This window comes from Lepus europaeus, chromosome 5, assembly GCF_033115175.1.
Source record: "Lepus europaeus isolate LE1 chromosome 5, mLepTim1.pri, whole genome shotgun sequence".
In the NCBI taxonomy this organism is placed as follows: domain Eukaryota; kingdom Metazoa; phylum Chordata; class Mammalia; order Lagomorpha; family Leporidae; genus Lepus; species Lepus europaeus.
In genome coordinates this window covers 15861280-15882040 of record NC_084831.1, presented here as the reverse complement: position 1 = coordinate 15882040, position 20761 = coordinate 15861280, and the positions used below count along the sequence as shown (strand labels likewise).

Below are 20761 nucleotides of genomic sequence, written 5' to 3'. Positions count from 1 at the left end.
TCCAAAATGTGGAGTCAAACTTTTTCATTTAGATGAAAAAGCTCCCATCGATCCCTTCATTAGTCAGCCTGGTTCTGACGTGTGGATAATGCATCCATGTAACACGCAGACACGCTTTATTTGACTTCTTCATTCTTAAACCACCCATTTAACAATTACTTTTAGAGCTGTTTCAAGTATCATGCACTGTTCTGGGACACAGACACAGCAATAATCAAACACCTGTTTGTCACTCTTCTAAGAACTACAATACAGGGCCGGCACTGTGGTGTAGTGGATAGAGCCACAGCCTGCAGTGCCAGCATCCCATATGGGTGCTGGTTCGAGTCCTGGCTGCTCCACTTCCAATCCAGCTCTCTGTTATGGCCTGGGAAAGCAATGGAAGACAGCCCAAGTCCTTTGGTCCCTGCACTCACGTGGGAGACTCAGAAGAAGCTCCTGGCTCCTGGCTTCGGATCGGCACAGCTCAGCCGCTGCAGCCATCTGAGAAGTGAACCAGTGGATGGAAGACCTTTCTCTGCCTCTGCCTCTCTGTAATTCTGCCTTTCAAACAAATAAATAAATCTCTTAAAAAAAAAAAAAAAAAGAAGTAGGATACACATGTCTCTGCTCTCTAGGGTACTGCAGGACCACCGAGGATTTATCCCTAGTATGGTCAACAAAGAACAAATACAATACACTGATAAAGCCTCCATCACTCTTTTTAACCCATTCCCAACCAGCCTGACTTAGTTCTAGAATGATATGGAATCACACCAACCAGGACTGCATGTAATGAGGCTATACTCTAACAACCGGAGAGAAGTAAGGCTTCTCAGTTTCTGAGAGTCTCACACAGATCAGCATCATGACTCTGAAGTAAATAAATCATTCTTGCCACCTAACAAAATTGCATCTCTTATTGAGATCCACAGCACAGAATCTGGAATCTGTAAATAGCAGTTTGGGACAACCACTTAGAAACAATACCTCTCAATCTTGGCTGCATTTTAGAAAAAAACTTGAAAACTTTTTAAAATCTCATTGCTCAAGCTATACTCCAGTAAGTAGCCAAGTTTGGAGAACCACTGAGGCAGAGAACAGGGGAAAGCTGGCTGCTTTTCAACTAGTCTATGGTTTGGAGGTGTACCAACAATTCCTTCCAACAACATGAGCAAAAGCTTCACTAAGAACTATTACAGACCTATTCAGTGTTTTGTTTTGTTTTAAAGATTTATTTAGGGGCTGGCACTGCGGTGTAGCGGGTAAAGATGGCACCTGAAGCACCAGCATCCCATATGGGTGCCAGTTCAAGCCCTGGCTGCTCCACTTCTGATCCAGTTCCCTGTTAATGCTCCTGGGAAAGCAGCAGCAGATGGCCCAAATACTTGGACCTCTGCACCCACATGGGAGACCCAGAAGAAGCTCCTGGCTTCAGATCGGCTCAGCTCCAGCCATTTGGGGAGTGAACCAGTGGATGATTTCTCTCTGTAACTCTGCCTTTCAAATAAAAATCAATAAATATTTTTAAAATGTATTTATTTGAAAATCAGAATTACAGAGAGAGGGGAGGGGAGGGCAAGGGAGGGGTGGGGAGAAAGAAAGAAAATCAATCTTCATCCACTGGTTCATTCTCCAAGTAGTGACAACATCCAGGGCTGGGCCAGGCCAAAGCTAGAAGCTTCACCTAGGTTTCCCATGCAGTTGCAGGGGCCCAAGCATTTGAGCCATCCTCTGCTGCTTTCCCAGGCGCATTAGCAGGGAGCTGGATTGGAAGTGGAGTAGCTGGGACTTGAATCTGCACCTGCTAAGCCACAGTACTGGCCCCAGACCTATTCAGTGTTTAAGGGGAAGTTTCTGGGTTGCCTGACAAACATATGGGAAAAGGCACAAGGATGAACTATGGAGGGAACATCAACTCAAACTGAATGCCAAAAATTAAATGAAATAATAAAGCTTTAAATTCTTGTCCCAAAATCTGATGACATGTTAAGAACCAAGTTCCCACTCCTAAATACCTGAAAGATAAAGAGGCGAAGGGAAAATAACAACCCTCAGGCTGGCTTGTGAAGGGTTTTGTTTGTTTAATACATCTGAAAAGAATGCATATACAAAGAATTGAGACATGAGAAAGCATTGGTTCAACACTAATGAATCTATAAGAATTAGGATTCTGGGAAGGTGGAAAAGATTATCTAAACATTTTAAAAATTGGAAACTGAAACCGAAATAAGTAGAGTCCCTATTAACACTTAATGAAGAGTCTTAAGACTCCTTCCAAGATTTTTATTAAACTAGAGAGCCTCACCTGGCTGCTCTAGTGCTCCTCTCATGCAAAACAAAAATAAGGGGATCCCCCTGACTGGTTGGTCCCCATGTTGTTAAGTGTCTCCCCACCCCATCCTACTCTCAGCTTCTTAACGAAGCAGGCCTGCATCCACACAGTCCCCAGGGATCTTCTAGCACCGCCCCTCAAGTTTCCTCTATATACCAGATCTTCCGCTGGGTTCTAGGAACACCATGTAACACACTACGCATTGCAAATCTATGCTAAGCACATAAGACAATGACTGACAGGGAAAAAAATATTTTTAATTATGAACTCAATCCATTTGGTGTATTTCAAAAGGTGCAATACTTTTTTTCATTTATCCGTGAAGAAGTTAGAAATTAACTTCCCCAAAATCAGCAAATGGCAAACAAATTTCCTTGAAAGTCACAGTCACATATATAGTGCAGCCTAGAAAAGAGGAGGGGCAAGACAGGCTCCACCCACTTCCACGAGTTTCCTCAAAGACTGGATCTACTCAAGGGTGGAGAGAAAAGGCAACTTTCAAAAAGGAGTATGTTATTAAATGAGGCATTTACTGTACTCCTTCCTAAGAGCACCAGGTGGGGGACATGTCTTCTAACACTAGGTCCAGGAAGTAGAATGTGGAATCAATCCATCCTCCTCCCCTGAAGGGCTGTCCACTGGTTAATGAATTAAAAAAACAAGACTAAAAAACCCCACACATATTCCGCCCCCCCAAAAAAAGAAAAAAACTAAACAAACAAAAACACTAAGATGTCCCAGATTACTCTCCAGAGTGGAACCAGGGAGCAGCTCCAACAATTCAAATTAGTCTGTTACAGAGTCATCACAAAGCATGCCTTGCTTTAAAACAATGACAACAAAAATTTTTTTGGGAACAATAAAACATAAACTAGTACTGATCACTTTTCTGACAATACACAATTACTCAAAATTAACTAGTATTGGAGGGGGAAGGGGGGCCATACCTATGGGCCTTGTCTCACACGAGTGCATGTGGGTAGGTGCAGGGCATTTGTCATTATTGCAAAAACGAATTTTAATTTTTAATCTTTAGTTTGATTTAAACATTGCTTTTAGTACGATGCCGACACCAGCTGTGCAGAAAGGGCTCTGGAGAGTGTTCATAGCAGCACACACCTGCGGCTCTTCTTCGGTTCTGGAGGCTCCAGGGCAGCCAATATTGCTTCATCAAATACATTCTTTAGGCCTTTCTGAAAAGGGGTAAAAAGAGAAAATGGGCAGTCTGATTTTCAGTAAAATAAAGCTGGAGTTCAAATTTGAAACATTCAAAACCCCAGAAGTTGGCAAAGACAGAAACATTAGAAACAACTCTGAACCTCAAAGAATCATCTCACTTCACCAAGTTGTGTCCGGGCAGGGCACTGGATCAGGAGCAGATATTCATGAGTGAGACAGCTTTTTGCAGACCAATCAATGTATGTCACAAGAAGCGAACAAGCCTCAGTGTCACTTGCTCATTCAGTATGAGTTTTGTAATGGGCTACTGAAACGTTTGACATAAAAACAAGGAAAGCAGCTCTGCATTCCAATGAAACAGCTGGATGTGAAACAGGACTGAGAGGTGGTCACAGGGCAGTGGCATCCTGATTATATGGAAGGCGCAGGCAAAGAGAGAGTGCGAGTATGGTAGCTGCAAAGATTCACGTTGAACTCCCTTTATCCCACCAGACAGAGCCAGGAGGATTCAAGGAAGCAAAAATGTGGGTACTAGATACATACGTAAAATCAAAGCCAGTCAGTGCGACAGGAATAAAGCTTCATCAGGCATTTATACAAACAATTGTATTTTTTTAATTTCAAAATTTGAAGGTAACCACAATTGTATGTTCCCCTCACAACAATAAAATCAGAAGCAGGAAAATATAAAGGCAGCAGCTTTACATCTCAACATTAACAAACCTTAAGTCAACTGTTAAAATGGATACTATTCTTCAAAGATAATGTAACAAACTCATAAAGCAGTAGCAGATACATCAATATCCTCCCCACCCCAGACTGACAAATACTCCACTACAGCACAGACAGCCAAAGCAATTGCAACACAAAGTTTCACTGCACAAAAGAAAACCAGAAATGAATCCTCCCTTCCCCATTACACTCTACTAGCAGATCACCCTTTTTCCATTAAGTTTGTCATGCAATTACAATTAACAATAGATCATAAGAGTAAAATGATGTTGTATTACTTTCTTCATCTAGAACTAAGATCTAGAAGTGTTAAAACTCTTCTTATGTTCTCCAAGAGGACATTCTTAATGCCAGACCAAGTTCCCTTTTGCAACAGTAATCCAAACCAAAAGCTCTGAGCACCAGGCAACTCAAGCGGCAGAAAGTTAAATGAGTTCACTTGACTACTGATCACAAAAAATATTCCGTAAGATATTGCATTCTTGATCAAAAACTAGTACAGAGGTTGCTCTAAGGTGGTGAGTAAAAACACGCAGAGGCTTTCAAACAGGATGCTTTTATTCCTTTGTTTTTAAACGCTCTTTCTACAGTAGTGGGACAGGAAGCAGCAGCAAAGAGGGGAAGGAGAAAACAGTTTAGAATATACAGCACTTCCTTTTGGGTTGAGTTTCCGGAGGCTCGAGGGCAGCTAGGATAGCCTCATCAAACACATTCTTCAGACCTCTCTACAAGACAGAGGGGAGGAGAGAGAATAGCAGCCAGGTTAGAGGATTAGAAAGACTAGCAGATATAATAGCAGTCTGGATTAAAGTGAGCTGAATTCACAGAAGCAATGTGCATTCATAATAAATGCTAGAATTCTAGATCTGAAACCCACAGTTGGGCAAGAAGATAACAGAACAGAAGCTTCACCTCCAAAAAAGGTCAGCTGAACGAAAAGGCAGCTTTTGTGAAAATGGCAATATTTTGACTTCTAAAATCATCATACACTGGAATTTAGTATTAAACATTTTAATAACAATAATGCCAGGCCAGCAAAAGCAGACCAGTAAACACAAAATCGATGTGCTGGATAATTACATCTTACAGAGTCTCCCAGTATTTCTACTGCAAAGAACAACATACACTCTTCGGAAAGAAATCTCTCTGAATTTCAGGCTTATGTGAATTCAGCCCCTGAATAACTGAAGGACACAAACAGCAGACTAACAGGCATGCTACATGTTTCTAGGTTCGGTGACATATTTGGATGGGATTAGTCAGAATTTTTAAGAGTAAACTAGTTTCCCAGAACAAGAAAGTTGAGACATTTAGAAAAGGTGTTAACTGAGCAACAGTGCCAACTGGGAGGAGCTTAAAAAACAGACTCTAGAAACAGCATATGCTTCAGTTATTCAGAAATGTTACTGGGGCAAGTAACCACCACCCAAGTCATAAGAACACAAGGAATGGGGTCCTAGAATGAGTTTTAAGCAAGCAGTCCAATGCTTTAAGATGTCCGCATGGGTATCAGAGCATAAAGCATGGAGGTGAAAACAAAGACTCTCCTCAGATTTCCAGGGATTAGGACGCAGAAATACACTTACACCTCAGCCAGAAACTCCAGGACAGTGTGACTCAGTAGCAATGGTACCGTGGCCCAGGTCTATAGACTCACCTAAACTCACCTAAATCTGAAGCCAAAGATTTACACCACCCAAAGCCATTTCACATGTTCTTTAGGTCATGTTTGATCCCAAGTAAAAATATCCCCCAAATCCTAGAACACATCTTCAACAACAAGTGGCAGTCCCAGACATCCCCAGGTGTTCCCACCCCCACCCTATTCCCAAGCTTAGCATCCCAGATGACTGGTACCCACACATTAGCAATCAGTACTTGAAAAGAGGAAAGAATTTCAAATATTTTCTTCTTCCTACATCATGTACAAAGTAGAAAAGCTATACAAAACAAAAAGTTTCTCTCCAAGTCTTCTCTAAACATCTAGAAATAAACTTTAGTAGTCAAAAGTAAAAGGAAGGAGTGAAGATGATAAGGGAAATATATTTCACGGGGGGTGGGGGGAACCATTAGAAATTAGCATGTGTCCCTTAACAAGAAAAAAAAAAAAACTAAGTAACAAAACTACTCTTAGCTTTACCCACTCTCTTTTTATATAAAGCTTATTTTAGAGGCTCCAACAAATACAATCCAGAATCCTTAAAGTTCTGGCTCCCAAACACAACCACAGATCCTATTTTCTAACTACTCGCTCTTTTGACTTTTCCAAACTTCAAGATCTGGTAAGAGAAATGCACCTGCTAAGACTAAGACCTTTCTATTCTCGGCCAAGTGATTTACTAAACAACCTTGATCATACTGTAAAACTCTTATATGAGGCACACAATTATCCAGAGTAAGCCTCACCAGTGACCTAAAACCAGGTACCTGTGGCCTCCTTGCTTCCACTTCTCCAAAAACAATCTGTATCTGGAGGGTAGGGGTATGGTACCTATGCAAACAGAATTAGTGTCTAATCAAACATGTTCCACACATCTTGTTCTCCTCCCCAATCCCCAATATACACACTAGGGATAGTATCAAAACACAGAGAAAAGCATCAGGCATTTTTTTTATCTCAGTGCTGTGTATGAGAACATGTAAAATTCTTCTACATTTCGGAGCCAGTTCTGTGTTGCAGTGGGTAAAGCCACCGCCTGCAGTGCCAGCATCCCATATGGACGCCTGTTTGAATCCTGGCTGCTCCACTTTCCATCCAGCTCTCTGCTATGACCTGGAAAAACAGTGGAAGCTCCTGGCTCCTGACTTCATATTGGCGCAGCTCCAGCCGTTGCAGCCATCTGAGGAGTGAACCAGAGGATGGAAGACTCTCTCTCTCTCTCTCTCTGCCTCTCTTGAACTCTGCCTTTCAAATAAATAAATAAACCTTTTTAAAAAATCTTCTACATTTTTAAATACCTGCTTTTACAATTGTATTAAACTAAAAAACCAGGCTGGTGGTGGGTGGGAGGCATTAATGATTAAGATGCCACTTCGGATACCCACATCCATGAGTGCCCGGGTTTGAGCTCTGTTCCCAATCTGAGCTTCTTCCTAATGTGTGCTAGGAGGCAGCAGGTGACGGCTCTGCCGGTTGAGTCCCTGCCACCCATGTGAGAGACCTGGACTGAGGTCCTGGCTCTTGGCTTCAGCCGAGCATAAGCAACTAGTTGTTGTAGGCATCTGGGGAGTAAACGACCAGATGGGAGATTTCTATTCATCTTTCTCACAAAAATTAAAAATAAATAATTTTTTTAAAAAGTTGGGTTTAAGAATATATATTTAAATCATCTAATATCAGGCCTTGTATTTATCCTGTAAACTATCCAGTCAAAGTTTTACCTTTAAGGGTAAAAGTTTGGCAAGAGGTTAAGATACTACTTGGGATGCCTGCATCCCATATTAGAGTGCCTGATTCGAGTCCCTGTTCCACTTCTGATCCAGCTTTCTGCTATATATACCCTGGGGAGGCAGTAGATGATGGCTCAAGTACTTGGATCCCTGCCACATACATAAGAGACCCCAAATGAGTTCCAGGCTTCTGGATTCAGCATGGCCTAGTCCTGGCTGTTGAGAGGGATTTGGGGAGCAACTAGAAAATCAAAGATCTCTCTATGTCTCAATTGCCTTTCAAACAGAATGAAAGTAATTCTAAAAATAAATGCTTTAAATTTTTATCTTTAAATATCTAATCAAGTGTTAAACTGGAGATTATGTAATGCACTAGGCCCTATATACTAAATGTAATATTTAATTATGTATGTCATTTATCCCAGTATACATGTAATCAAGAACAGTGTTTAAAAACAATAAAAATTTACTTTAAAAACCATGATCAACCAGTGGATTTAATATAATTATTAAAAACCTCTACCCTAGGAGATGACATTTTGGAACAGTGTGTAAAGCTGCCGCCTGCGATGCCAGCATCCCATAAGGGTGCTGGTTCGAGTCCTGGCTGTTCCACTTCTGATCCAGCTCCCTGAAAATGTGCCTGGGAAGGCAGCAGAGGAAGGCCCAAGTACTTGGGTACCTGCACCCAGATGGGAGACCTGGAAGCTCCTGGCTCCTGGCTGTGGACCAGCCCAGTTCTGACTGTTGCAGCCATTTGGGAAGTAAAGCAACAGATGAAGATTTATCTGTCTGTCCCTCTCTCTAATTCTGCCTTTCAAATAAATAAATTTTTAAAAACAAAAACACATACACACACATACAAATCAACCCTATCTTGTTTTAATTAGGCATGAATGCTTATTGTTCAAACTTCAAAGCACCAGAACTAGTGAGAAGTAAGCATTCTATGCTAATTCTTCCCTTTGCCCCAGAAGGGTGCTCAAAGGAGGGAATCAGCACTACCATAAAGGTGAAGATGAAGAAACCAGGCTAAGGCTAAGACCATGTAATTCTTTTTTTTCTTTCTTTCTTTTTTTTTTTTTTTTTTTTTTTTGGACAGGCAGAGTGGATAGTGAGAGAGAGACACAGAGAGAAAGGTCTTCCTTTTTGCCGTTGGTTCACCCTCCAATGGACGCTGCAGCCGGTGCTTCTCGCTGATCCGAAGCCAGGAGCCAGGTGCTTCTCCATGGGAGCCAGGTCTCCCATGCGGGTGCAGGGCCCAAGGACTTGGGCCATCCTCCACTGCCTTCCCGGGCCATAGCAGAGAGCTGGCCTGGAAGAGGGGCAACCGGGATAGAATCCAGCACCCCAACCGGGACTAGAACCCGGTGTGCCGGCGCCGCAAGGCGGAGGATTAGCCTGTTAAGCCACGGCGCCGGCCAAGACCGTATAATTCTTACTCCAAATAGTCTAGCACTGCTCCCTACCCTCAGAATCAGAGTTTCCCATCAATTGCATCATTTGGAAATGAACAGGAGGAAACAGAATCCACATGAGGAAGGAAGACCTCCAAAAACACAGGCACAGACATTCTATAAAGCAGGCTTGAGGACTGTGGCAGAAATAGCCAAGGCAGCCTTCTTTGACATGAAACTCAGTTACTGTCATTCATTCCTTGTTCCAATTAACTACCCCAGAAACAGCATAGCATTAAGTGTCAGACTGGCAAGAAAAAAATCAGACATATTTAAATAAAAATTTAGGTCTCTAGGGAAAAAAAAATCATTCACATCCTCTCTTGCTGGTTTGTGCTTATCTGAACCTCTCTTATAAATCTCGTGTTCTGCTTTGAACACAACCCTGGGAACGCGTCACACAAGTTTTAGAGATCAATAATGTTCTCCATACAGACAGACAGTTCTGGCAAAAGAACATACAACACGAAGTTGGTCATATTCTTCCTGAGTAGTTTTGATCACTGCTGACCACATTAGAAGTAACCCCTTAGAAAGCATCCCTGTATCTTAATGCTCTAAGAAATAACTCAAGCATAAACAAACATGGAGTTTCACACAGTCCTTACCTGTGTGAGCGCAGAACACTCCACATACTTGACAGCCTTCAGATCACGGGCCAGCTTTTCAGCCGTCTCTGGAGTGATAGGCTTCTGTTTGTTCTTGGCAAGTTTCTCAATAGTAGAGGGGTCATCTCTGAGATCAATTTGGGTCCCAACAAGCAAGAAAGGAGTCTTTGGACAATGGTGAGTTATCTCAGGCACCCACTAAAGAAAATGTATTTTGAAAAATACACCTTCATTAATCCACAAGTCTCTAAAGCTATCTGCAATAGGTCAATAGCAATTCTGTGACAGCCTTTCTCAGAGAATGGTATCTGACCAACTTACCTTTTCTTTCACATTTTCAAATGAGGATGGAGAAACCACTGAAAAACACACTAAAAATACATCTGTTTGTGGATAACTCAGCGGCCGTAATCTATCATAATCCTCTTGCCCTAAAAAAAAAGTTGGAGAAGTCAGCAACTAACTCTTGGTGTTCTCATAGTATTAAAACCACAAATCAGTTACCTGACCAAGTATGCAACTTAATAGCACTCGGATAATTAGCCAGAAAGCAACTTATCTGATGAAACATTTGGCTGTGTAATATAATTTTTGGGCAATATTCTCACTTGGCTAATTTCTTTTATTATCAAGAACTCAGAACAGCAACCAACTTCCTATTAAATTTCTTGCTTTCATTACCAGTTTGCAGTTTTCAATTTCTGTGCCCATTAGTGACCTAACAATAGTTCACAACAGTAAACCGCTACAGAAACAGTTAAAAATCCATCCTAGTCAGATCCGGCTAAGAAACAATCACAGTGCAGCCATCTAAAGGGAACTGTTATCAAAGTCATTGTACATCATGACCACCAAAGCAGGCTACATGCTTAGTTTCTGCGTGCATTTAAGACCAATATCTGAAGCAGAGCCCAGGAGGAAAAAAAAAAAAAAAAATATGGCAAGAATCAATGGATACTCAAAAGGAATAAAATACACAGGAATTAACTAAGGGGGTGTAAAATCTGAAATACAGTGAAAATAATAAAACATTGCTAAAAGAAATTAATGACATAAAAAAAGGGGAAATGTTCATGGACTAGAAGGCTTAACATTATTGACCACTTAAAGCACCTTACAGATTTAATGCAAACCCTATCAAAATCCCAATTTTTTTTTTTTTTTTTTTTTTTAGAAACAAAAAACTCATTCTAAAATTCACATGGAATCTCAAGGACTCCCAAGTAGTAAAAACAATCTTTTTTTAATACAGATGTTTTAATTTATTTGAAAAGCAGAGTACAGAGAGGGAGACAGAGAGATCTTCTATCCTCTGGTTCACTCCCCTGATGACCACAACAGCCAGGACTGGTCAGGCTAAATCCAGCAACTCCATCCAGGACTCCTATATGGCTCAAGCACTTCAGCCATCATCTGATGCTTTCCAGGTAGTTTAGCAGGAAGATGGATTAGAAGTGGAACAGCCAAGACTCAAACCAGCACTCAGATATAGGATGCATGTATACCAAGAAGCAGCTTAACCCACTATGCCACAACATTGTGCCAGTTAAAACAATCTTAAAAAAAACAGAGGGATAACCACTTCCTGATTTCAAAACCTACTATATAAGGCTACAACAGTCAAAACAGTGTGGTGTTGGCATAAGGTAGACGTAAAAGGGTATACTTCAAAAAGTTTGTGAAAAAAATGAAACTAAAGTTTATTTTGCTCTAAAAATTTTTAACTCACATATTTCTTCATAACACATACTTTCCACACAATATTTGAAGTCCATGAAATTTTTTGGACTTGATGGTCATACAGACCAAAGAAATACAACATGGAACCTAGGAACAAATCCTCACATACACCACCACATTACATGTGACAAAGGAGCAAAGACCGTTCAGTGAGGAAAGGACAATCTTTTCCAAAAATAGTGCTGGGAAAGCTGAATAGCCAAATGCAAAACAACAACAACAACAACAAAGTTGAACTCTTACCTAACACTATACATAAAAATTAACTCAAAAATGGATCAAGGGGCAAGCACTGTGGCGCAGCGGGTTAAGTCGCCGCCTGCAGTGCTGGCATCCCCTATGGGCACCAGTTCAAGTCCCAGTTGCTCCACTTCCGAACAAGCTCTCTGCTGTGGCCTGGGAAAGCAGTAGAAGATGGTCCAAGTCCTGGGCCCCTGCACCCGCATGGGAGACACGGAAGAAGCTCCTGACTCCTGGCTCTCAAATAAATAAATAAATCTTTTTTTTTTTTTTTAAAGGATCAAATACCTAAATGTAAGAACTAAAACTAAAAAACTATCAGAAAACGTAAGGGAAAATTTCACGTCACTGGATTTAGCAATGATTTGTTTCCAGTGCAACACAGGTAACCAAAGACAAAACAGACAACTTAAGACTTCACAAAAATTTAAAAATGTATGTACCCAGAGTATCAATGTAGTAAAAAGGTAGTCTGCAGAATGTTTTTACAGACTTGCTTATCATCTCTCTGATAAGGGATTAATATTTAGACTCTACAAGAACTCTAAAACTCAATCAAAAAGCAGGCATCGTGGCACAGTAAGTTGGGCCACCACTTGGAATGTCTACATCCCATACTGAGGTGTCAGTTTGATCCCAAGGTCCTCTGCTTCTGATCCAGCTCCCTGCAAGTATGCCTGGGAGACTGCAAATGGTGGCTCAGGTGTTTAGGTTCCTGCCACCTGCATGGGAGACCCAGATGGTCTGGGTTCCTGGTCCCTGGCTTCAGCCCAGGATGTTGTAGCTACTTGAGAAGTGAACCAACAGATGGAGGATCTCTTCACATCACTCTGCCTTTCAAATAAACAAATTGTAAAAGGAAAAACAAAAACAAAAACAAACAAAACCCAATTTGAAAATGAGTAAAGGACTTGAATAGACATTTCTCCAAAGGTGATACACATTATCATTTTTAGGGTTTGTTTTTTGTTTTGTTTTTTTTTGGGGGGAGGGGCTCAGTTTGATATGTAAGCACATGAAAAGATGTTCAACATCACTAATAACTAACCATAGGAATATACAAGTCAAAATTACCCCAAGATGTCACCTCACACTCATCAGGATGGCTATCAACCAAAGGACAGAAAAAAACAAGGGTTGGCAAATATGTGGAGAAATTAAACCCTTGTGCTTCAGTGGTGGGAATGTAAAATGGTACAGTCACTGTGGAAAACAGTATGAAAAGTCCCCTAAAACTTAAAATCAGAACTCCCACATGATTAGCAACCCCACTTCTAGGTATATATCCTAATAACCTAAAAGCAGGGACTCAAACAGCTCCTAGCAGCATTATTCACACTAGCAGTCACAGCATGGACATTCGTAATGGCTTAAACTGGAAACCAACCACCTGTCAATTTGTAAGAAAAAACTGCGACATAATCACAGACTGCAATACTACTTAGTGATAAAATGAAACTACCAAAACATACAACATAGATGACACTACTATGATGCTAAGTAAAAGGAGTCAGACACAAAAACCTACATATTGTATGATTCTACGCATAGGAAATCTTAGAAAGTATAACTGTGGAAACCCATAAACCAGATGTGTGGCTGCTTGGGGCCCCATCAACTGAGGGGACGGACTACAAAAGCGGACTAGGGAATTTTACAGAGTGTCAAAGATGTTTCATACAAGCAGCTTGGTTACAGCAAAGGTGAGCAAAATTCATTAAAACTGAATACTTAAAATGAGCGAATTTTATCATAAAGATTTAAAAATAATTGATTAAAAATGTAAAGGCTTACCAAAAAATAAGCTCTGAAATTTGAAAATAAAATTTTAAATTAGGCTTCAATGCCAACTCTGGCAACCATGGTGAAAATTCTTACAACTCCTCAGCCCTTCTGTTAAGTGTGGTAAGCAACAACCCCACACACTGACAGTGCTTGATATGCTGTGTCCTCAGGGAACGTGGGCTATCACAAAAAGCAAAGCGGCTATAGGGAACAAACTATACCAACTTTACAGAAAAAGACGAAAACTACAAAGATTGTACTGAGGTTTGACAGCACTGATCCTAATGGTAGATCGGAGGGTGGCTATTAAGAGATATAAGCACTTTGAACTGGGAGGATATAAGAAAAGAAAGGGCAAAAGAGCTCAATTCCTCATCTTCTGTTTTATTATGAAGATAATAAAATCTTGAGGTTAGTGTTAATAAATTTTTTTATTAATTTTCAACGACAAGCAGTCATAAATTATTTTTCCTCTACAGGTAGATTGCCTCCAGTGGTACACAGAAACACAGGGTGAGAGAAAATCCCTCATTTATCACAAGAGTATGGGTTATAATATTTTAAGAGTGAATCAATATCTAGCTCACAATTGGACATTTGTCATCAACTATTCAAATTATAATAACAAATTACTGGAGCTGGTGTTGTGGTGTAGCGCGTAAAGTTGCTGTCTGAGATGCCAGTATCCAATATAGGCACCGTTCCTGTTCTAGCAGCTCCACTTCAGATCCAACTCCCTGCTAATGGTCTGGGAAAAGCAGCAGAGAATGGCCCAAGTGCTCGGGCCCCTACAGCCACATAGGAGACCTGGAAGAAGCTCCTGGCTTCAGATCGGCCCAGCTGCTGCAGTTGTGGCCGTCTGAGGAGTGAACCACTGAAGGAAAAATCTCTCTCTCCCTCTCTCTGTAATTCTGCCTCTCAAATAAATCTTTTAAAAAAATTACTTTCTTCTTTGATATACCTAATTCTCAGTGTTAGTCATTCCCCAACTGCTAACATAGTCCCCAATTCTCTGCAAGATGCATACCTCAGCGTTGTAGATCAAAGACAAGACTGTCTAATACACACTGCTCTCATTCCACTGTTATCTTCTACTACATCAGCCACCCAGGGTACTCCCAAACTCCTACCAGCCATCCCAAGTCTGATACTACTCCTTGATCAAGCATCAGTCATCATTATACTCATTTCTGCTCACTAAAGGCAGGTGGTTTGCCAATATGCTGGTTTCCTAAAATGTACAAAAATGACAACCAACAATTACTAAAGTTAGACATCAAAGTATTATAAAAGATATTAAGTTTGCACCTGCAGTATCAAAAAGTCCAAGAGTATATGGCTCTCCACCAATCATAACTGTGACTGCATAGTTGTCAAAAACCTAAAAACAAAAAAGAAACACAACATTGTTAGCGTACAAGGGGAGGGTCAAAGTGGGACAGGACAGCTCTTAAGCTAAGGTAACAGTTTCCTTCCTTAGACTTAATCTTCCCTTAGCCCATGTTCCGTATACAACTAGCCTTGCCAACTAAGCTCTTGCATGAGGATGTCTTCTGGGATACCTGCACTGTCCCAGCAGCTGCATAAAGAGACACATAGACTGAAAGGCGTCACAGTAGCAGTGTTCTGGCTGCACAGAATGATCCTGTTTGAGTTTGAAACTTTGCAGACAACGGTGTATCTCAACGAACAATATGATTTCTAGGCAACTTTCTTCTTAGGCCATTTATTTTAAATTTAGAATTAATATCTCCTCGACCTATGACCATCTCTTTTCCAGATAATAGCCTTGTTGCAAACAAGCACATCTGGGAGAAAAAGTTCTCTCAAAGTACTCACGGAAAGTGTCCAGGAAAAGGCTGGTAGATTATTTGTTGGGGATTTCAAGAATAAAATTTATGTTATTGGGTACAAACCACATGACCTAAGATATCTTCTCTGACAAGATGCCTCATTTATAAATAGATCATTTAGTCCTTTAAAAAAACTCTATCTACTAATTTTGCTTATACTAAGCTTGTGAAAATGAGAGGTAATGGTGCTAATGGGAAAAGACCCAAAACTAATTTATGGGCTCCTTTGAAAAATTTTAATTGAAAAGCAATGCTTTCACATACAAATGTAGCTGTTGATTTACAACAAAGTTATTAATTTTAAAATCAAAATTAAGGACTGGTGTTCCGGCAGAGCAAGTTAAGCCCAGTCTGCAAGTCCAGCATCCACATGAGCACTGATTCAAGTCCTGGCCTGTTTCACTTCTGATCCAGCTTCCTGCTAACGTACCCGGGAAAGCAGCAGAAAATGGCCCAACTGTTTGAAAAACCTGCCACCCACACTGGAGACTCCTGGTATCCATCTGGCCCAGCCCTGGCTGTTACGGCCATTTGGGGAGTAAACCAGCACATGGAAGATCGATCTCTAACTCTGCCTTTCAAACAAATTAATAAATCCTTTTTAAAAAGAAATAAAAATTAAATTAATTAATCAAAAAAAATTTTAAGGGGCTGGTGCTATGACATAGTGGATAAAGCCGCTGCCTGCAGTGCCGGCATCCCATACGGGCGCCAGTTCGAGTCCCAGCTATTCCACTTCCTATCCAGCTCTCTGTTGTGGCCTGGGAAAGCAGTGGAAGATGGCCCAAGTCCTTGAGCCCCTGCACCCATGTGGGAGACCTGGAAGAAGCTCCTGGCTCCTGGCTCCCGGCTTTGGATCAGTGCAGTTCCAGCCACTGCGGCCAATTGGGGATTGAACCAGCGGATGGATGACCTCCCCCTCCCCTTGCTCTCTCTGCCTCTCCTTCTCTGTGTTAACTATTTCAAGTGAATGGATAAATCTTTAAAAAAATTTTTTTTAGGAAAAGCAATGCTTTTTAATCAGGAGAAGGATGTTATATATTGAAAGCAGCCTCACTTAACCTTTTGGCTATGTCATATAATTTTCTGGTTCCCATTTCTGAGTTGTTTAGAAGATCAGTTAGATGTAAAGGAAAGAGGAAACAAGGGCAAGAGGGAGATGGTAAGGAAGTCAGAAACTATAAAGGTTATTTCATTTAAGACACACTTAAGATACTCAAATAGCCCTTCTTTAAAGGGTTATTTACATACAAGGCCTTTCATTCTAGACTCTACCTACACCAGTGTGTCTGATTACTTAGACTTCTAGGTCTCATCCCTAAATTGGCCTGAATTTCCTAACCCAGAAGAGATGGATAAGATGGCACGTATGATCCCTTCTAGCTCTAAGTTTCTATCAGTCTATAAGTGGCAGCTCCCAGTTCATAAATAGATACAAATAAGCACCACAATCTCATAACTTAAATAAACAATGAGAACATTTTTTGTGTGTTAGTCTTTGATTTATCTAAATAGGCTCAGTTTCAATTTTATCCCACCACTACTCTTCCTCCCATTCTACCTCTTTTCTGAAGATCCACATATAAACACAAATATGAAACACCCACAAGTCCACCTTATATATCACCAAATAATCAGTCATAAAATAAGACTCTGAATAACGTTTAAGAGTAAATACCTTTATGAAGACTGAAATACAAAATCCTGACAGTTGTCTTTATTTGAAACAAGACCCATACATCTCTAAAAGTCCCTTGCAACTTTAAAAGGTCTTCCATTTATACTGTCCTCATATGGGACAGTTCAAAATAAGACTTTTGAGTTTAATTATTCTTTCCAATTCTCTTCCTCAAAGAAATTTTGTCTTCTCTCCTCCTATTTCCTTGGCCTAACTCATTACCTGCCCTGGAACTTTATAGAGCCTATCAATCCCAACAGAATGCAACACCAAACCTTAAACCTGTATTCATCTTCCTAATAACGCTCAAGTCTTTGAACATTAACCTTAAGTACCCATTCATTCTCTTCCTTTTCACTTCCAAAGAATACCAGTCGCACATTAATTACACAAGAGTCTTTCAAAACATTTAAACCTACCAGAGGTGGAGGCCAAGACAGGCTAACTCCAACTGGCCTCTACTCACGCAAGGAACAAGTATGTTTAACACAATTATACCATTGGATGGGTCAAGTAACTTGGGACAAACACTAGATTCCCAAATAATCTTTCACAGATAGGTGTTACTCTAAATAACTCATCTATCACTTCAGTATCTTCATTATCCCTCCCTCTATCCTTCAGGGGAGCTGATAATAAAGTAACTGTTAGAGAAGACTCCCAAAGTTTTCTGTTGGTGTTCTCGCAACAAAACAGGTTTTCTCTAGGAACCAGTGTGATGCTCCATTGCTGCTAAGAGAACAGCTCTACAAGAAGAGATTATTTTCCTTGAAATTACAGAGCCCCAAATGGCATCCCAGGAGACCTTCAAGTGCTGATCATTTATTGGCCAAGATAGCAAAAGAAATATCTCATTCCAAGACATAGGGCATATGTCTCTAAACTGAGACCACCACTGGTCGGAATCCTGTCTATGGAGTTTGCCTCCCAAAATTTCTTGAAAACTCTTATATCGCCGGCGCCGCGGCTCACTAGGCTAATCCTCCGCCTTCCAGCGCCGGCACACCGGGTTCTAGTCCCAGCCGGGGTGCCAGATTCTGTCCTGGTTGCCCCTCTTCCAGGCCAGCTCTCTGCTGTGGCCCAGGAGCGCAGTGGAGGATGGCCCAAGTGCTTGGACCCTGCACCCCATGGGAGACCAGGAGAAGCACTTGGCTCCTGCCTTCGGATCAGCGCGCTGCACTGGCCACAGCGCACCGGCCGCGGTGGCCATTGGAGGGTGAACCAACGGCAAAAGAAGACTTTTCTCTCTGTCTCTCTCTCACTGTCCACTCTGCCTGTCAAAAAAAAAAAAAAAAAGAAGAAAGAAAACTCTTATATCACCCCTTCCAACTTTCCACTGATTTTTCTGCTAATTTTAAAGTGTATATAATTTACTCATGAGAAGTTCTTTAAAAATAGGAAACAAGGTAGACAACAGAAAAATTTCAGCAGAGAAAGCATTGTCAAAATGTATCAAATTATAATACATTTCATTAACAGATGGAAGCCTTTATACTTACAGTCGGCACATACTCAGATGGAAATTTGTTTGTTGTGTAGGAAATCAGGAGACATGTTTTACCAACAGCACCATCGCCCACAACAACGCACTTAATTGTCTGCATTGCTGAAATAGTTTTGTATCCACTTTAAGTATTCAAACTTGATGATGACCTAGAAAAAGATTTAAATATTTGTTTTATTTATACTTACATATTTTTTCCCTCAAATGGCAAAAATCTCTTCACAGCAAGAACAAAACTAGCACAACTACTACGACTGAAGGACTCTAAAAGGAGAAATAATGACTTACTCAAAGTCATAGTAACAACAGTTGATTTTCTAAGTTTCTGATTCTGGATTGCTTCAATCTCTCTCTCTCTCTCTCTCTCTCTCAGAAACAGGAGAGACAGAGCACCTAACATTCTTTGACTTCCTAAATGCATGTAACATCCAGGGCTGGAGTTGGGCCAGTCCAAAGCTGTGAGCCAGGTACTTAATCTAGGTCTCCCAAGTGGGTGGTAAGAATCCAAATACTTGAGCTATCACCTGCCGCCTCCCAAGGTGCACATTAGCAGGAAGCTAGATTAAGGAGCAGAGCCAGGATTCAAACCCAGGCACTCCAATATAGTATGTGGCTATCTTAACTGCTAGGTGAAATGCCTGCTCCCATATTTTTTTTCAGAATCAAAGAAAAGGACTCTATCCAAAAGAATCCTATGTAATATGCCAATTATTGTGTAAAATACTTCCTCCAGTTTTATGTGCACACACATGCATTTGTATACATGTATGTGAACTGGACCACAATGCAAAGGCCATTTCCTTAATGAATGGCTCAGTTACCCAGCCTGGGAGTTACACTCAGGCTATAACCACAAGCAGCAGAAACCAGTCTCCCCAGTCACCCCTACTCCGTCCCAAGTATCCTACTAATATAACATTAGAAGTTAAAGGTCCTGATCCCTTAACTAAACCAAACCTGTTCTCAAACAGTAACTCTTCTGAAATAAAAAGCAGCAAGCACGTACATAGTACTTACCAAGCACCATTTACTGCTCTAAACACATTACATACACTGACACATTTCATCTTTCCAACAACGCTAAGAGGTAGGTGCTGTATCACCCCTATTTTATAGGTAAGAAAGTGAGGCTCAGTGATATCCAATAACTAGGGCAAGGTTAATCAGCCAATAAATGATAAAACTGGAATTTAAACCCCAGCAGCCTGATCTCGGACTCTCTGCTCTTAAACATTACACTCTACATCCTTTCTTGGGAAGTGACATTAATAAACACAAACATGATCACTGCTAACAGAGTGAGGCAAGTATATACCTATTAGTTGCCAGCAATACAAAGAAGAAGGCAGAAATAAAGGGGGGAAGAAATAAAGTTAATGACCACTTCCTGTTTGTTCATTCTGCAGGCTGAAGTTTGAGACAGGGGAGGCAAGAAGAGAACTTCAGCAAGATAGACTCTGCTCTTCCTCTTTCTATTTCCCCATAAACCTTCCACTTCTTTGGCCTCACAACCTGACAGCTCAGCAAGTCTTGGAAACCAATTGTGGGTCCTCTGTTCAGAGCTAGGGTTTGAGTCAGACCGGCTCTACCACACTCCAACTTCATGGCTTTGGGCAAGTTAGTTAACATTCCATGGTTCAGGTTTCTCTTCTCAAAACAGGAGATGATGGTAGGACCTTCCTGATAGGGTAAAATGATTGACTAAGACAATACACATGAAGAACTTCAACTGCGCTGGGCATACAGTAAATGCTTACTACATGTCCCTGTTAGCTAGTTGTCTCAAATGAGTACAAGCACCTTGAAGTCAATGAAAGCAGTCTGAAAACAGCAACAACTCCAAATCACTTAGAAAGGAACATACAAAAATTATTATTTCCAAAGTATAGTACTCATTGTTCTTATTAAAAATATAGCTAAATTTATAACCACCATTACAAAGGTAGTTATTTTAGAGTCAAGTTGCAACTATTCTGCAAAATGTTTGTAATAAATTAATCATCAGTTATTTCATACATTAAAATGTCACCAAGAGGCCGGTGCTGTGGCATACTGGGTAAAGCCATGCCACCTGCAGGGCCAGCATCCCATATGAGCGCCGGTTCGAGTCCCGGCTGCTCCTCTTCCGATCCACCTCTCTGCTGTGGCCTGGGAAAGCAGTGGAAGATGGCCCAAGTCCTTGGGCCCCTGCACCTGCGTGGGAGAACTGGAAGAAGCTCCTGGCTTCTGGTGGAGGCAACTCCAGCAGTTGCAGCCAATTGGGGAGTGAACTAGCAGATAG

At 41.0% G+C, this 20761-nt stretch overlaps 1 protein-coding gene across 1 annotated transcript in view; it reads right to left on the bottom strand.

The window, feature by feature from the left end:
- Positions 1 to 2550: 2550 nt before the first annotated feature.
- Positions 2551 to 20761, bottom strand: part of CDC42 (cell division cycle 42) — a 44429-nt gene continuing 26218 nt past the window's right edge. Inside the window, exons 2-6 of the mRNA XM_062190590.1 lie at positions 18476 to 18629; positions 14754 to 14826; positions 10002 to 10111; positions 9681 to 9878; positions 2551 to 3507 (exon numbers count right to left, since the gene is read on the bottom strand). Of these exons, the coding sequence (XP_062046574.1) occupies positions 3418 to 3507; positions 9681 to 9878; positions 10002 to 10111; positions 14754 to 14826; positions 18476 to 18580 (576 nt within the window). The 5' untranslated portion in view covers positions 18581 to 18629 and the 3' untranslated portion in view covers positions 2551 to 3417. The remainder of the gene's footprint in view (positions 3508 to 9680; positions 9879 to 10001; positions 10112 to 14753; positions 14827 to 18475; positions 18630 to 20761) is intronic.